Here is a 17,220-nt window from a genome sequence, read left to right as displayed (position 1 = left end):
TACCTGCCTCCCCCTCTAACCACTAGTCTACCTGCCTCCCCCCCCTCTAGCCACTAGTCTACCTGCCCCCCTCTAACCACTAGGCTACCTGCCTCCGCCCTCTAACCACTAGTCTACCTGCCCCCCTAGCCACTAGTCTACCTGCCTCCCCCCTCTAGCCACTAGTCTACCTGCCCCCCCTCTAACCACTAGTCTACCTGCCCCCTCCTCCCTCTAGCCACTAGTCTACCTGCCTCCCCCCCTCTAACCACTAGTCTACCTGCCCCCTCCCTCTAGCCACTAGTCTACCTGCCCCCCTCTAACCACTAGTCTACCTGTCCTCCCCTCCCCCCCTCCCTCTAGCCACTAGTCTACCTGCCCCCTCCCTCTAGCCCCTAGTCTACCTGCCCTCCCCTCCCTCTAGCCACTAGTCTACCTGCCCCCCTCTAGCCACTAGTCTACCTGCCCCCCTCTAGCCACTAGTCTACCTGCCTCCCCCTCTAACCACTAGTCTACCTGCCCCCCTCCCTCTAGCCACTAGTCTACCTGCCTCCCCCTCTAACCACTAGTCTACCTGCCCCCTCCCTCTAGCCACTAGTCTACCTGCCCCCCCTCTAACCACTAGTCTACCTGCCCCCTCCCTCTAGCCACTAGTCTACCTGCCCCCCCCTCTAACCACTAGTCTACCTGCCCCCCCTCTAACCACTAGGCTCTAGCCTCCCCCTCTAGCCACTAGTCTACCTGCCCCCCCCCTCTAGCCACTAGGCTACCTGCCTCCCCCTCTAACCACTAGGCTACCTGCCTCCCCTCCTCTAGCCACTAGTCTACCTGCCCCCCTCTAACCACTAGGCTACCTGCCTCCCCCTCTAACCACTAGTATTTAATACTAGTATTTAATCTGGTCCTGTGTTAGTTCCAGAGGTGTATTTAATCTGGTCCTGTGTTAGTTCCAGAGGTGTATTTAATCTGGTCCTGTGTTAGTTCCAGAGGTGTATTTAATCTGGTCCTGTGTTAGTTCCAGAGGTGTATTTAATCTGGTCCTGTGTTAGTTCCAGAGGTGTATTTAATCTGGTCCTGTGTCAGTTCCAGAGGTGTATTTAATCTGGTCCTGTGTTAGTTCCAGAGGTGTATTTAATCTGGTCCTGTGTTAGTTCCAGAGGTGTATTTAATCTGGTCCTGTGTTAGTTCCAGAGGTGTATTTAATCTGGTCCTGTGTTAGTTCCAGAGGTGTATTTAATCTGGTCCTGTGTTAGTTCCATGAGGTGTATTTAATCTGGTCCTGTATTAGTTCCAGAGGTGTATTTAATCTGGTCCTGTATTAGTTCCAGAGGTGTATTTAATCTGGTCCTGTGTTAGTTCCAGAGGTGTATTTAATCTGGTCGTGTGTTAGTTCCAGAGGTGTATTTAATCTGGTCCTGTGTTAGTTCCAGAGGTGTATTTAATCTGGTCCTGTGTTAGTTCCAGAGGTGTATTTAATCTGGTCCTGTGTTAGTTCCATGAGGTGTATTTAATCTGGTCCTGTGTTAGTTCCAGAGGTGTATTTAATCTGGTCCTGTGTTAGTTCCAGAGGTGTATTTAATCTGGTCCTGTGTTAGTTCCAGAGGTGTATTTAATCTGGCCCTGTGTTAGTTCCAGAGGTGTATTTAATCTGGTCCTGTGTTAGTTCCAGAGGTGTATTTAATCTGGTCCTGTGTTAGTTCCAGAGGTGTATTTAATCTGGTCCTGTGTTAGTTCCAGAGGTGTATTTAATCTGGTCCTGTGTTAGTTCCAGAGGTGTATTTAATCTGGTCCTGTGTTAGTTCCATGAGGTGTATTTAATCTGGTCCTGTGTTAGTTCCAGAGGTGTATTTAATCTGGTCCTGTGTTAGTTCCATGAGGTGTATTTAATCTGGTCCTGTGTTAGTTCCAGAGGTGTATTTAATCTGGTCCTGTGTTAGTTCCAGAGGTGTATTTAATCTGGTCCTGTGTTAGTTCCAGAGGTGTATTTAATCTGGTCCTGTGTTAGATCCAGAGGTGTATTTAATCTGGTCCTGTGTTAGTTCCAGAGGTGTATTTAATCTGGTCCTGTGTTAGTTCCAGAGGTGTATTTAATCTGGTCCTGTGTTAGTTCCAGAGGTGTATTTAATCTGGTCCTGTGTTAGTTCCAGAGGTGTATTTAATCTGGTCCTGTGTTAGTTCCAGAGGTGTATTTAATCTGGTCCTGTGTTAGTTCCAGAGGTGTATTTAATCTGGTCCTGTGTTAGTTCCAGAGGTGTATTTAATCTGGTCCTGTGTTAGTTCCAGAGGTGTATTTAATCTGGTCCTGTGTTAGTTCCAGAGGTGTATTTAATCTGGTCCTGTGTTAGTTCCAGAGGTGTATTTAATCTGGTCCTGTGTTAGTTCCAGAGGTGTATTTAATCTGGTCCTGTGTTGTTCCAGAGTTCCAGAGGTATATTTAATCTGGTCCTGTGTTAGTTCCAGAGGTGTATTTAATCTGGTCCTGTGTTAGTTCCAGAGGTGTATTTAATCTGGTCCTGTGTTAGTTCCAGAGGTGTATTTAATCTGGTCCTGTGTTAGTTCCAGAGGTGTATTTAATCTGGTCCTGTGTTAGTTCCAGAGGTGTATTTAATCTGGTCCTGTGTTAGTTCCAGAGGTATATTTAATCTGGTAAATGTTAGTTCCAGAGGTGTATTTAATCTGGTCCTGTGTTAGTTCCAGAGGTGTATTTAATCTGGTCCTGTGTTAGTTCCAGAGGTGTATTTAATCTGGTCCTGTGTTAGTTCCATGAGGGAAGTGAGTTCAGAACTACTGGCTTTAATCCTTTTTAGAAGTAGTTTTCACATACAAACTTTATATGTCTGAACTCAGAGTCAAATATGCTCCCTAAAAATGACAAAGTTGCTGTTGTAGAATGTTTATTCTGATTGTTGATGTTATGCTTTCATCAGAGTACCATCAGGCAGACTGATTTCAGATGTGGCAGACTGATTTCAGATGTGGCAGACTGATTTCAGATGTGGCAGACTGATTTCAGATGTGGCAGACTGATTTCAGATGTGGCAGACTGATTTCCATGGAAACAGGATGATTAGGGGAATCCTTATTCTTGCAAAGCATGTAAACGTTTTAATCCAATTATTATATTAATGTGATATATATAAATATAAATAACTGTACTCATTTAGTTTTTTAACCTTTTATTTAAACAGGGTTTTCCTCATTGAGATAACCTCTCTTTTCCAAGAGTGACCTGGTCCAATATCAGCAGGGGGAACAACGTTTCAGACAAAACAACTTACATACACCAACACAACATTAAACACAACTATAAACACACATACTGTACAACAATGACATTTTACGTTTAAACACAAACATCCTGACTAAAAACAGCTGTCCTAAAGACATTAACACTCTTCTATGATATAGACATCGATCAAGTGTTTAAACTCCACCAACGAAACTAGATCATCACATTTTAAAATGTAAATAAAACTATTTCTACCATATGACCTGTTCTAATTTTTGGTTCTGTTAGAAGCAAATGAGAATGGGACCGTAACTGATATTTATTTACTAATCTGACTCAAAAAGAACAGAGATAAAGTGGCATTTGACCCAATATGGCCTTATAAACCAGTGTTTAAGCCTACGCAAGGTCAATGACAACCAGCCAACAGCGCTGTAGAGATCACAATGATGTGTTAGATTGGTAATGAACCTGAGGGCTGCATGATATACTGAATCAAGTGCTCCCAGGGTAGTGGTTGAGGCCTGCATATATATATATATATATATATATAACATCACTAAACCCCGACAGTAATGTACATCATACCAGCTCCTTCCTGGCCTCAAAAGAAAAACTAGCCTTATGCCGGTAATAAAACATATTGTCAGTTTAAGCTTCCTTATCCAGTTCTCTACATGCAGTGAAGCTCAGTTTATCATCAACCCAAACACCCAAATATTTATACACTTTAACTTGCTCTATAGTATGTCCAGCCAATGTAGCAATGACATGATTAGTAACATGCCTGGCATTTGAAAAGACCATGCAGTTTGTTTTACCCGAATTTAGAATCAGCTTTAAATCATACAGATTCTGTGGTATTATGTTAAATGGTCTTCTAACACCTCATTGAATCACTGAATTGAATCACTGAATTGAATCACTGAATTGAATCACTGAATTGAATCACTGAATTGAATGCACTTCTAAAACCTCATTGAATCACTGAATTGAATAACTGAATTGACTGCACTTCTAAAACTTAATTGAATCACTGAATTGAATCACTGAATTGAATCACTGAATTGACTGCACTTCTAAAACCTCATTGAATAACTGAATTGAATCACTGAATTGAATCACTGAATTGACTGCACTTCTAAAACTTAATTGAATCACTGAATTGAATCACTGAATTGAATCACTGAATTGAATGCACTTCTAAAACCTCATTGAATCACTGAATTGACTGCACTTCTAAAATGAGCGGTGCTGCCATCGTCCATAACTGTTGTAAGAGAGTCAACAGTACAGCGACCTTGAGTGGATGGATATATAGTTTAGCTCTGTGATATATAGCTTGGCTCTGTGATATATATATAGCCTAGCTCTGTGATATATAGCTTAGCTCTGTGATATATATAGCTTAGCTCTGTGATATATATAGCCTAGCTCTGTGATATATATAGCCTAGCTCTGTGATATATATAGCTTAGCTCTGTGATATATAGCTTAGCTCTGTGATATATATAGCTTAGCTCTGTGATATATATAGCTTAGCTCTGTGATATATAGCTTAGCTCTGTGATATATATAGCCTAGCTCTGTGATATATATAGCCTAGCTCTGTGATATATATAGCCTAGCTCTGTGATATATATAGCTTAGCTCTGTGATATATAGCTTAGCTCTGTGATATATATAGCTTAGCTCTGTGATATATATAGCTTAGCTCTGTGATATATAGCTTGGCTCTGTGATATATATAGCTTGGCTCTGTGATATATATATAGCCTAGCTCTGTGATATATATAGCCTAGCTCTATGATATATAGCCTAGCTCTGTGATAAAAAGCTTAGCTCTGTGATATATATAGCCTAGCTCTGTGATATATATAGCCTAGCTCTGTGAGATATAGCCTAGCTTTGTGAGATATATAGCTTAGCTCTGTGATATATAGCCTAGCTTTGTGAGATATATAGCTTAGCTCTGTGAGATATATAGCCTAGCTCTGTGAGATATATATAGCTTAGCTCTGTGAGATATATAGCTTAGCTCTGTGATATATAGCCTAGCTTTGTGAGATATATAGCTTAGCTCTGTGAGATATATAGCTTAGCTCTGTGATATATAGCTTGGCTCTGTGATATATATAGCTTGGCTCTGTGATATATATATAGCCTAGCTCTGTGATATATATAGCCTAGCTCTATGATATATAGCCTAGCTCTGTGATAAAAAGCTTAGCTCTGTGATATATATAGCCTAGCTCTGTGAGATATACACTGCTCAAAAAAATAAAGGGAACACTTAAACAACACAATGTAACTCCAAGTCAATCACACTTCTGTGAAATCAAACTGTCCACTTAGGAAGCAACACTGATTGACAATACATTTCACATGCTGTTGTGCAAACGGAATAGACAACAGGTGGAATTTATAGGCAATTAGCAAGACACCCCCAATAAAGGAGTGGTTCTGCAGGTGGTGACCACAGACCACTTCTCAGTTCCTATGCTTCCTGGCTGATGTTTTGGTCACTTTTGAATGCTGGCGGTGCTTTCACTCTAGTGGTAGCATGAGACGGAGTCTACAACCCACACAAGTGGCTCAGGTAGTGTAGCTGATCCAGGATGGCACATCAATGCGAGCTGTGGCAAGAAGGTTTGCTGTGTCTGTCAGCGTAGTGTCCAGAGCATGGAGGCACTACCAGGAGACAGGCCAGTACATCAGGAGACGTAGAGGAGGCCGTAGGAGGGCAACAACCCAGCAGCAGGACCGCTACCTCCGCCTTTGTGCAAGGAGGAGCAGGTTGAGCATTGCCAGAGCCCTGCAAAATGACCTCCAGCAGGCCACAAATGTGCATGTGTCTGCTCAAACGGTCAGAAACAGACTCCATGAGGGTGGTATGAGGGCCCGACGTCCACAGGTGGGGGTTGTGCTTACAGCCCAACACCGTGCAGGACGTTTGGCATTTGCCAGAGAACACCAAAATTGGCAAATTCGCCACTGGCGGCCTGTGCTCTTCACAGATGAAAGCAGGTTCACACTGAGCACATGTGACAGTCTGGAGACGCCGTGGAGAACGTTCTGCTGCCTGCAATATCCTACAGCATGACCGGTTTGGCGGTGGGTCAGTCATGGTGTGGGGTGGCATTTCTTTGGGGGGCCGCACAGCCCTCCATGTGCTCGCCAGAGGTAGCCTGACTGCCATTAGGTACCGAGATGAGATCCTCAGACCCCTTGTGAGACTATATGCTTGTGCGGTTGGCCCTGGGTTCCTCCTAATGCAATACAATGCTAGACCTCATGTGGCTGGAGTGTGTCAGCAGTTCCTGCAAGAGGAAGGCATTGATGCTATGGACTGGCCCACCCGTTCCCCAGACCTGAATCCAATTGAGCACATCTGGGACATCATGTCTCGCTCCATCCACCAACGCCACGTTGCACCACAGACTGTTGGCGGATGCTTTAGTCCAGGTCTGGGAGGAGATCCCTCAGGAGACCATCCGCCACCTCATCAGGAGCATGCCCAGGCATTGTAGGGAGGTCATACAGGCACGTGGAGGCCACACACACTACTGAGCCTCATTTTGACTTGTTTTAAGGACATTACATCAAAGTTGGATCAGCCTGTAGTGTGGACTCCAAATCCAGACCTCCATGGGTTGATAAATTTGATTTCCATTGATAATATTTGTGTGGTTTTGTTGTCAGCACATTCAACTATGTAAAGAAAAAAGTATTTAATAAGAATATTTCATTCATTCAGATCTAGGATGTGTTATTTTAGTGTTCCCTTTATTTTTTTGAGCAGTGTATGATAAACAGAGAGTAACAGCAGTGTAAAGAAGGGTTGGGGGCACACAATGCAAATAGTCCGGGTAACCATTTGGTTACCTGTTCAGGAGTCTTATGGCTTGGGGGTAAAAACTGTTGAGAAGCCTTTTTGTCCTAGACTTGTGTGTGTATATGTATATATATATATATATATATATAAATAAATAAATAAATAAATAAATAAATAAATAAATATAAATATATATATTATTTAACTAGTCAGTTAAGAACACATTCTTATTTATATGACATTCTTATTTATATATATATATAAATAAGAATGTAATATAAATAAGAATGTGTTCTTAACTGACTAGTTAAATAAAGGTATTAAAAAAAATAGGTCAGTTCTGCTTTTTGACCCAAACAGAGGAGGGGGGTATTGACATCAGGAAGTAAATCCCTTTGGCTGTCAACTGACCCAAACAGAGGAGGGGGGTATTGACATCAGGAAGTAAATCCCTTTGGCTGTCAACTGACCCAAACAGGGGAGGGGGTATTGACATCAGGAAGTAAATCCCTTTGGCTGTCAACTGACCCAAACAGAGGAGGGGGGTATTGACATCAGGAAGTAAATCCAGTCCTTCCCTTTGGCTGTCAACTGACCCACCTTATTTTCACTCATCTCCCAGGTCGACCCATGGTAAAGAAAATGGAAGTGCAAGCAGGGCCTTGTCTGTAGGCCTAAAAACATGAAATTGTGTAAGATGTCATTACATCAAGGCAGCCTAGTGGTTAAGAGCAATAGGCCAGTGACCGAAGGGTCGCTGGTTCAAATGTCAAGCAAAAATATACCCGCAGGTGCACCTCCAGTTGACTCAAGGGATGTGAACCAGCCTATCAAAAGCTTCTAAATCCATGACATCATTTTCTGGAATATTCCAAGCTGTTTAAAGGCACAGTCAACTTAGTGTATGTAAACTTCTGACCCACTGGAATTGTGATAAAGTGAAATAATCTGTCTGTTAACAATTGTTGGAAAATGACTTGTGTCATGAACAAAGTAGATGTCTAACCGACTTGCCAAAACTATAGTTTGTTAACAAGAAGTTTGTGGAGTGGTTGAAAAACAAGTTTTAATGACTTCAACATAAGTGGATGTCAACTTCTGACTTCAACTATATCTAATGTGTCATTAAACCAGGTGTGTCTGTGTCTCTCCCTTCCAGCTGAACTCCCTCCCCCCTACACAGCCATCGCCAGTCCCGACCCAGGGGGGGTACCTGTCATCAACTGCCGGGTGTGTCAGTCTCTCATTAACCTGGATGGCAAGCTTCATCAGCACGTGGTGAAATGTACTGTGTGCAACGAGGCCACGGTAAGACTCAACTGCACTTGTGTGTGTGTTTGTGGTGAGACCATGCAGACTCCCTACTGCTACTGATGATGATTCTACTGCTTTGTCAATTCTCATCCTACTGTTGCTTCACTGGTCTCTAAATATTCTCTTAGGTCTGAGTATTTGTCACAGTGTAATAGGAAATGCAGCTCTGTCTCTACCGCTCCCCTGGAGCAGAGTGAGCACAGCCTGTCCTCTCTGGGCAGCCAGGTTTGTCTGTGACGACCGGTCTCTATAGCCAGACTGTCCTCTCTGGGCAGCCAGGTTTGTCTGTGACGACCGGTCTCTATAGCCAGACTGTCCTCTCTGGGCAGCCAGGTTTGTCTGTGACGACTGGTCTCTATAGCCAGACTGTCCTCTCTGGGCAGCCAGGTTTGTCTGTGACGACCGGTCTCTATAGCCAGATTGTCCTCTCTGGGCAGCCAGGTTTGTCTGTGACGACCGGTCTCTATAGCCAGACTGTCCTCTCTGGGCTGCCAGGTTTGTCTGTGACGACCGGTCTCTATAGCCAGACTGTCCTCTCTGGGCTGCCAGGTTTGTCTGTGACGACCGGTCTTTATAGCCAGACTGTCCTCTCTGGGCTGCCAGGTTTGTCTGTGACGACCGGTCTCTATAGCCAGACTGTCCTCTCTGGGCAGCCAGGTTTGTCTGTGACGACCGGTCTCTATAGCCAGACTGTCCTCTCTGAGCAGCCAGGTTTGTCTGTGACGACCGGTCTCTATAGCCAGACTGTCCTCTCTGAGCAGCCAGGTTTGTCTGTGACGACCGGTCTTTATAGCCAGACTGTCCTCTCTGGGCTGCCAGGTTTGTCTGTGACGACCGGTCTCTATAGCCAGACTGTCCTCTCTGGGCAGCCAGGTTTGTCTGTGACGACCGGTCTTTATAGCCAGACTGTCCTCTCTGGGCAGCCAGGTTTGTCTGTGACGACCGGTCTCTATAGCCAGACTGTCCTCTCTGGGCAGCCAGGTTTGTCTGTGACGACCGGTCTTTATAGCCAGACTGTCCTCTCTGGGCAGCCAGGTTTGTCTGTGACGACCGGTCTTTATAGCCAGACTGTCCTCTCTGAGCAGCCAGGTTTGTCTGTGACGACCGGTCTTTATAGCCAGACTGTCCTCTCTGGGCTGCCAGGTTTGTCTGTGACGACCGGTCTCTATAGCCAGACTGTCCTCTCTGGGCAGCCAGGTTTGTCTGTGACGACCGGTCTCTATAGCCAGACTGTCCTCTCTGGGCAGCCAGGTTTGTCTGTGACGACCGGTCTTTATAGCCAGACTGTCCTCTCTGGGCAGCCAGGTTTGTCTGTGACGACCGGTCTTTATAGCCAGACTGTCCTCTCTGGGCAGCCAGGTTTGTCTGTGATGACCGGTCTCTATAGCCAGACTGTCCTCTCTGGGCAGCCATGTTTGTCTGTGACGACCGGTCTCTATAGCCAGAATGTGCTCACTGAGTCTGTACCTAGTCAGTGTTTTCCTCAGTTCTCTATCAGTCACAGTGGTCAGATAGTCTGCCACCATGTACTGTCTGTTTAGAGACAAATAGAAGTGTACTTTGATTTTTTGTGGTGTCTTTCCAATAGGTGATATATTTTTGTTTTGTGATGATTTGGTTGGGCCAGATTTTCTGAGTGCTGTCCTGAGGCTCTATGGGGTTGGTTTGGGTTGGTGAACTGAGCCTCAGAACCAGCTGGCTGAGGGGACTCTTCTCTTGTTTCATCTCTTGACATTGTTGAGCTGTGTGATGGAATGTTTTGGGGTCACTTGTTTTTAGATGGTTGTAAAATTTGATGGCTCTTTTTTCTATTCGAACGAGGAGGGGGTATTGGCCCAGTTCTGCTCTACGTGCTTTATTTGGAGTTTTTCTTTGCACTTGCGATACAGTCTTGCACTCTTAGTGTCGATAACAGATTAATAACACTGTTATTAACACGTTATTACATACGAATGTAGTAACTACTCTACAACTGCATAGTCATGGAGTTGAGCTTTGTTGTTACACGAGTGGACTAAAGATTGTAGCCTCGTTTAAACCAGACAGATGTTGCTAGCTCAATTTCTGTTTCATGTACCAGAAGTGAAGTGAAACAAATTGTGAGTGCGGTGTTTCAGGCTATAAAGATTGGGTCCACGCTGTCGTAGAAGGAGGAACACAGTACCACAGCCAGTAGTTTCCTCAGTCGTCTCAGCTGAGACGGATCAAATAGTCAGTCAGTCGATCCGTGCGTGCCGAGGCTGACCCCTCAACAAGACGGTGTTAGTAGCAGTCTTGTACTGCCGTGCTCTGCTCTGTCGAAACTCAACCAGGGCTTGTAACACAAGAATCCAGGGACATGACTCAGCAAAATGACCAACTAATTGGAATGGAATTGGGTGTGTCTCCTGTGAATAAGAGTGTTTGTAACGAGACTCTGTAATAAGAGTTGGGAAGTAAGTTCAGGGAGTGTTTTAATAAAATAAATGGAACAGCACACAGACAGGAAACACTAACAGCACACAGACAGGAAACACTAACAGCACACAGACAGGAAACACTAACAGCACACAGACAGGAAACACTAACAGAACACAGACAGGAAACACTAACAGCACACAGACAGGAAACACTAACAGAACACAGACAGGAAACACTAACAGAACACAGACAGGAAACACTAACAGCACACAGACAGGAAACACTAACAGCACACAGACAGGAAACACTAACAGAACACAGACAGGAAACACTAACAGAACACAGACAGGAAACACTAACAGAACACAGACAGGAAACACTAACAGCACACAGACAGGAAACACTAACAGCACACAGACAGGAAACACTAACAGCACACAGACAGGAAACACTAACAGCACACAGACAGGAAACACTAACAGCACACAGACAGGAAACACTAACAGCACACAGACAGGAAACACTAACAGCACACAGACAGGAAACACTAACAGAATACAGACAGGAAACAGAAACAGTGACCCCTGGGAAGGAACCAAAGGGAGTGACAGATATATATCCCTCCCACCATCGTTACACGCAGTGTCAGACCCACCTGGACTCCGTGTGTGTGTGTGTGTGTGTGTGTGTGTGTGTGTGTGTGTGTGTATATATACATATATGGAAGGTAATCAGGGACGTGATGGGGTCCAGGTGAGTCTGACGCCCCGCAGGTACGTGTAACGATGGTGTGTGCCATAAGGAGCAGCCTGGTGACCTAGAGTCCGGAGAGGGATTACACATGACAGTGTTATTGTGATTGTGTTTTTATTATGTGATTTGACTGTGTAATTTACTAGCAATGAAATGGTTTCAAATGGATTTAAACCTAGTTCAAAGTGGTTTCTTTCTTTCAGCCCATCAAAAACCCACCGACTGGGAAGAAGTATGTACGCTGTCCCTGTAACTGTCTCCTCATCTGCAAAGACTCATCTAGGAGGATAGGATGCCCCAGACCCAACTGGTAGGTGATAGGATGCCCCAGACCCAACTGGTAGGTGATAGGATGCCCCAGACCCAACAGGTAGGTGATAGGATGCCCCAGACCCAACTGGTAGGTGATAGGATGCCCCAGACCCAACAGGTAGGTGATAGGATACCCCAGACCCAACTGGTAGGTGATAGGATGCCCCACCACAGACCCAACTGGTAGATGATAGGATGCCCCACCACAGTCCTGTAGATGAACCCTTGCTGGTCTAGAGTCCAGCAGATGAACCCTTGCTGGTCTAGAGTCCAGCAGATGAACCCTTGCTGGTCTAGAGTCCAGCAGATGAACCCTTGCTGGTCTAGAGTCCAGCAGATGAACCCTTGCTGGTCTAGAGTCCAGCAGATGAACCCTTGCTGGTCTAGAGTCCAGCAGATGAACCCTTGCTGGTCTAGAGTCCAGCAGATGAACCCTTGCTGGTCTAGAGTCCAGTAAATTAATCCTTGCTTGCACCTGGAGAGAATGTTTTCAGAAATGTTCTAAGAAACAGCCAAAGTAAAATCCTGGTAACCTTTTTAAAACAGCCTGATGGATGTTGTTGCATACGGAAATGTTCAATACCATGAATCCAATAACAAACTGACCATCAGTAACCAACTGACAATAGTACCACTTACCCGGGAAACATGGGTAAACAAAAACGATCCATCACTACTGTATGGTAACCCCTCCCCCTCTGTGTGCCCCGCCCCCTACAGCAGACGCATCATCAACCTGAGCCCGGTGATGGTGATTCCAGAGGAGCAGCCGGCCCAGCCAGCCTTGCCAGTCCAGCCTGAGGGCACGAGGGTGGTCTGTGGCCACTGTGGAAACGCCTTCCTCGTATGTGGCCAATCAGTATGCCCTCTGAGCAGCAGTCAGTACCTTCTGGCCTATTAGAGACTAGCCTGTATTCATAAAGTATCTCAGAGTGGTAGTGCTGGTCTAGGATCAGGTCTCCCTTGTCCAATCCTTATAATGGAAAAGGCAAAACAGCACTCCTACACTGAGACGCTTAATAAATGTGTTGTGCTGTCTTGTCAACAACAGTGATCATATGAGTTTGGCAAGACAGCACAAACCGATCTGGGACCAGGCTAATAAGGCAAAGACTGTGTGTGTGGTTCTCAAGTCTGGGACCAGGCTAATAAGGCAAAGACTGTGTGTGTGGTTCTCAAGTCTGGGACCAGGCTAATAAGGCAAAGACTGTGTGTGTGGTTCTCAAGTCTGGGACCAGGCTAATAAGGCAAAGACTGTGTGTGTGGTTCTCAAGTCTGGGACCAGGCTAATAAGGCAAAGACTGTGTGTGTGGTTCTCAAGTCTGGGACCAGGCTAATAAGGCAAAGACTGTGTGTGTGGTTCTCAGTGCTTGACTTGGGATGTCATTTTTTCATGTTGATCCATTCACAGAAATTCCCAAATGACAATATGCTACAGAGACCTCTGCTTATTGTTAAGGGTTCATACACAGTTTGACAGATGGAATTTCAGGACTTCTCCATGACTCATCGTGACTTCTCCATGACTCATCGTGACTTTACCATGACTCATCGTGACTTTTCCATGACTCATCGTGACGTTACCATGACTCATCGTGACTTTTCCATGACTTACAGTTGAAGTCAGAAGTTTACATACACCTTAGCCAACTACATATAAACTCAGTTTTTCACAATTCCTGACATTTAATCCTAGTAAAAATTCCCTGTTTTAGGTCAGTTAGGATCACCACTTTATTTTAAGAATGTGAAATGTCAGAATAATAGTAGAGTGATTTTATTTCAGCTTTTATTTCTTTCATCACATTCCCAGTGGGTCAGAAGTTTACATGCATTCAATTAGTATTTGGTAGCATTGCCTTTAAATTGTTTAAATTTGGTCAAACTACTCAGGTAGCCTTCCACAAGCTTCCCACGATAAGTTGGGTGAATTTAGGCACATTCCTCCTGACAGAGCTGGTGTAACTGAGTCAGGTTTGCACACGCTTCTTCAGTTCTGCCCACATCCAAATACTTTGTTTTAATGAATTCCTTCATTCATAGAATCGGCGATAACATGGAGAATACTTCAAGGTAGCTAAATAAGACATGTTGATCTATAACCTTACAAAGCCTCAAATATTCATGTCTCTTGGGAGATCTATGTTCAGCGTGGAAGCAATTAGTCAATTAGGCTATTCTTAAAATGTTCTTATGACGTATCCTTGTGATTTAATAATCCCAGGTTTCCCATAACAGCGTCGGTGGACAGGTGACAATGAGTCTGCGACATTAATGCTTAACTCTGTAGCTAAACAGTTAACAAGCAACATTTTGTCTATTTCGTTAGCTATTTAGTTAGCCTATCAGAACACCTGCTGATGAAATGTCTCCATCTCCAACAGTCTACTGGTGTGTGTGTGTGTGTGCACTGAATTGAACAAAGTGGAATCCAGATATGAATGCACTCTCCACTGCTATTCAATACAGATCCCAGTCCACTTTGATCAACCATTATTTTGCCACTGTGTGTGAATCCGGGCCACTTTTGTTTCATAAAGGAGACTGTACGCAGTTCCTCAAGAATTGGAGGCGCTCTGGACAGCTCCAGCCAAAGTCGAAAAGGAGTTTAAAGTGATGTATTGATCCCCAGGTTGCATCCCAGATGGCACTCTATTCCCTACATAGTGCACTACTTTAGACCAGAGCCCTATGGAACCCTATTCCCTATATAGTGCACTACTTTAGACCAGAGCCCTATGGAACCCTATTCCCTATATAGTACACTACTTTAGACCAGAGTCCTATAGAACCCTATTCCCTATATAGTGCACTACTTTAGACCAGAGCCCTATGGAACCCTATTCCCTATATAGTGCACTACTTTAGACCAGGACCCATAGGGTGCCATTTGTGACACAGCCTACCTACAGTAGCGGTACCCTGGTGTGTTAAGTTTGTTGCCCGTTATGCGTCTTGGTGTCTAGGGTAACGAGGACTCTGCCACGGCCCCTCCTGATCTCCATGACAACAGCACCTCCACAGACCAGGTCTCTATGAGCTGGGGCTTTTACCACGGCACCTTGGGGCTCCAATAAAGTTTCAAATATAATACAACTTCTATTCACTTAATAACAACCTTCAACTAACCCCTAATCAACTCAAATTGATGAGCAACGTGAAAGGAATCAGCCTTAAACTAACGCCCAACGTGCTTCGTGTACGCCAGGTCCCTACCAGGGACGACCTACACCAGCATCACGGACAACAAAAAGAAAGATGGTGGTGTGATTGGTGGGGGTTGAAATCAGTGACATGGCCTTCGGTAGTTGTTAGTTGACTGTAGAGTAGAACGGAATGATATGTTTGTGTGAGTGAGTGAGAGATCTCTCTAACAGCTGCTTGTCTTTTCTTCTGCAGTGGATGGAGCTCCGATTTAACACACTAGCAAAATGCCCTCACTGCAAAAAAATGTAAGTTCCTCAAACTTCGAATCACTCAAAGATGCTGGACCAGGTTACGATGCTAGACCAGGTTACGATGCTGGACCAGGTTACGATGCTGGACCAGGTTACGATGCTAGACCAGGTTACGATGCTAGACCAGGTTACGATGCTGGACCAGGTTACGATGCTAGACCAGGTTACGATGCTGGACCAGGTTACGATGCTGGACCAGGTTACGATGCTGGACCAGGTTACGATGCTAGACCAGGTTACGATGCTGGACCAGGTTACGATGCTAGACCAGGTTACGATGCTAGACCAGGTTACGATGCTGGACCAGGTTACGATGCTAGACCAGGTTACGATGCTAGACCAGGTTACGATGCTAGACCAGGTTACGGTGCTGGACCAGGTTACGATGCTAGACCAGGTTACGATGCTGAACCAGGTTACGATGCTGGACCAGGTTAAGATGCTGGACCAGGTTACGATGCTAGACCAGGTTACGATGCTGGACCAGGTTACGATGCTGGACCAGGTTACGATGCTGGACCAGGTTACGATGCTAGACCAGGTTACGATGCTGAACCAGGTTACGATGCTAGACCAGGTTACGATGCTAGACCAGGTTACGATGCTGGACCAGGTTACGATGCTAGACCAGGTTACGATGCTGAACCAGGTTACGATGCTGGACCAGGTTATGTCTGAGACCATTCAACGTTCTCTCTGTTGGACACCTGGTGATTGGAGTTTACCCAGACTCCACTAGGGCCACTTCAGCAGCTGATTTGTGGTGGTTGTCAGGGGTGGGAAACTCCAGTCCTCCAGGGCCTGATTGGTGACTGTTTCTCCATCTCTAGCAGCTGATTAATCAATTGTCATTCTAAACTGAAGATCATGATTAGGTGATTATTGGAGTCAGGTGTGTTAGCTGGGGGCAAAACTGCGACACTAATCGGCCGTCGAGGGACTGGAGTTGCCCACCCCTGCGTCTAGTCCTTAGTTCATCTAGCGGTATGACAGGCATAGCAGCAGGAAGTAGGGGTGCTGAGGTTGATGCAGCAGGAAGTAGGGGTGCTGAGGGTGATGCAGCAGGAAGTAGGGGTGCTGAGGGTGATGAAGTAGGGGTGCTGAGGGTGATGCAACAGGAAGTAGGGGTGCTGAGGGTGATGCAGCAGGAAGTAGGGGTGCTGAGGGTGATGCAGCAGGAAGTAGGGGTGCTGAGGGTGATGCAGCAGGAAGTAGGGGTGCTGAGGGTGATGCAGTAGGAAGTAGGGGTGCTGAGGGTGATGCAGCAGGAAGTAGGGGTACTGAGGGTGATGCAGCAGGAAGTAGGGGTGCTGAGGGTGATGCAGCAGGAAGTAGGGGTGCTGAGGGTGATGCAGCAGGAAGTAGGGGTGCTGAGGGTGATGCAGCAGGAAGTAGGGGTACTGAGGGTGATGCAGCAGGAAGTAGGGGTGCTGAGGGTGATGCAGCACCACCTGAAAATTCAGAATTTTAAAAAATGATGATGATGGTCTCAGGGGCTTGGATTAACCCAGTAAAGTTAAAGAGAGACCCAGTAAAGTTTCAAATAAAGACATCTAGGGAGAGAGGAGAGGAGACTGAAGACAGAAGATTAGGGAAAGAGGAGAGGATAAAGATCCCAGGAATGTTTCTGAACCTATTCACATGAGGGTCATGTGATGTGAGGGGTAGTGGAGTCTTACTGAGGATGTGAAGGGAAAACACACACACACACACAGCTAGACATGTGACTCACCCTTGGCTCTTTCCCCTGACCCTAGCCAGCCAATCACGGCCTCTAGCTTACGAGATCATGTAGATGCCTGGCAGAGTTGGATCGTTGTGAAAACTAGCTACAGTAGTTTCATTGAAGCCAAATTCATGGATTTCATTGGTTAGGCCTATAAAGCTGCTGCCTAGTTCTGTCTCTCTCTGTCAATTCAATTCAAGGGCTTTATTGGCAT

At 45.3% G+C, this 17,220-nt stretch overlaps 1 protein-coding gene across 2 annotated transcripts in view; it reads left to right on the top strand.

Annotated features, from left to right (window-relative positions):
- The window catches only part of LOC112229181 (type 2 phosphatidylinositol 4,5-bisphosphate 4-phosphatase), a 34,704-nt gene that overhangs the window by 13,405 nt on the left and 4,079 nt on the right, over window positions 1-17,220 (top strand). Inside the window, exons 2-6 of one of the 2 annotated variants that reach the window (XM_042310101.1) lie at window positions 8,203-8,351; window positions 11,714-11,820; window positions 12,543-12,666; window positions 14,789-14,851; window positions 15,222-15,274. In XM_042310101.1, coding sequence (XP_042166035.1) covers window positions 8,203-8,351; window positions 11,714-11,820; window positions 12,543-12,666; window positions 14,789-14,851; window positions 15,222-15,274 — 496 coding nt within the window. The remainder of the gene's footprint in view (window positions 1-8,202; window positions 8,352-11,713; window positions 11,821-12,542; window positions 12,667-14,788; window positions 14,852-15,221; window positions 15,275-17,220) is intronic. The other variant, XM_042310102.1, reaches the window with a different exon arrangement.

The sequence above is a fragment of the Oncorhynchus tshawytscha genome, linkage group LG31 (genome assembly GCF_018296145.1).
Source record: "Oncorhynchus tshawytscha isolate Ot180627B linkage group LG31, Otsh_v2.0, whole genome shotgun sequence".
NCBI lineage: Eukaryota > Metazoa > Chordata > Actinopteri > Salmoniformes > Salmonidae > Oncorhynchus > Oncorhynchus tshawytscha.
This window is presented reverse-complemented; position numbering and strand designations above follow the sequence as displayed.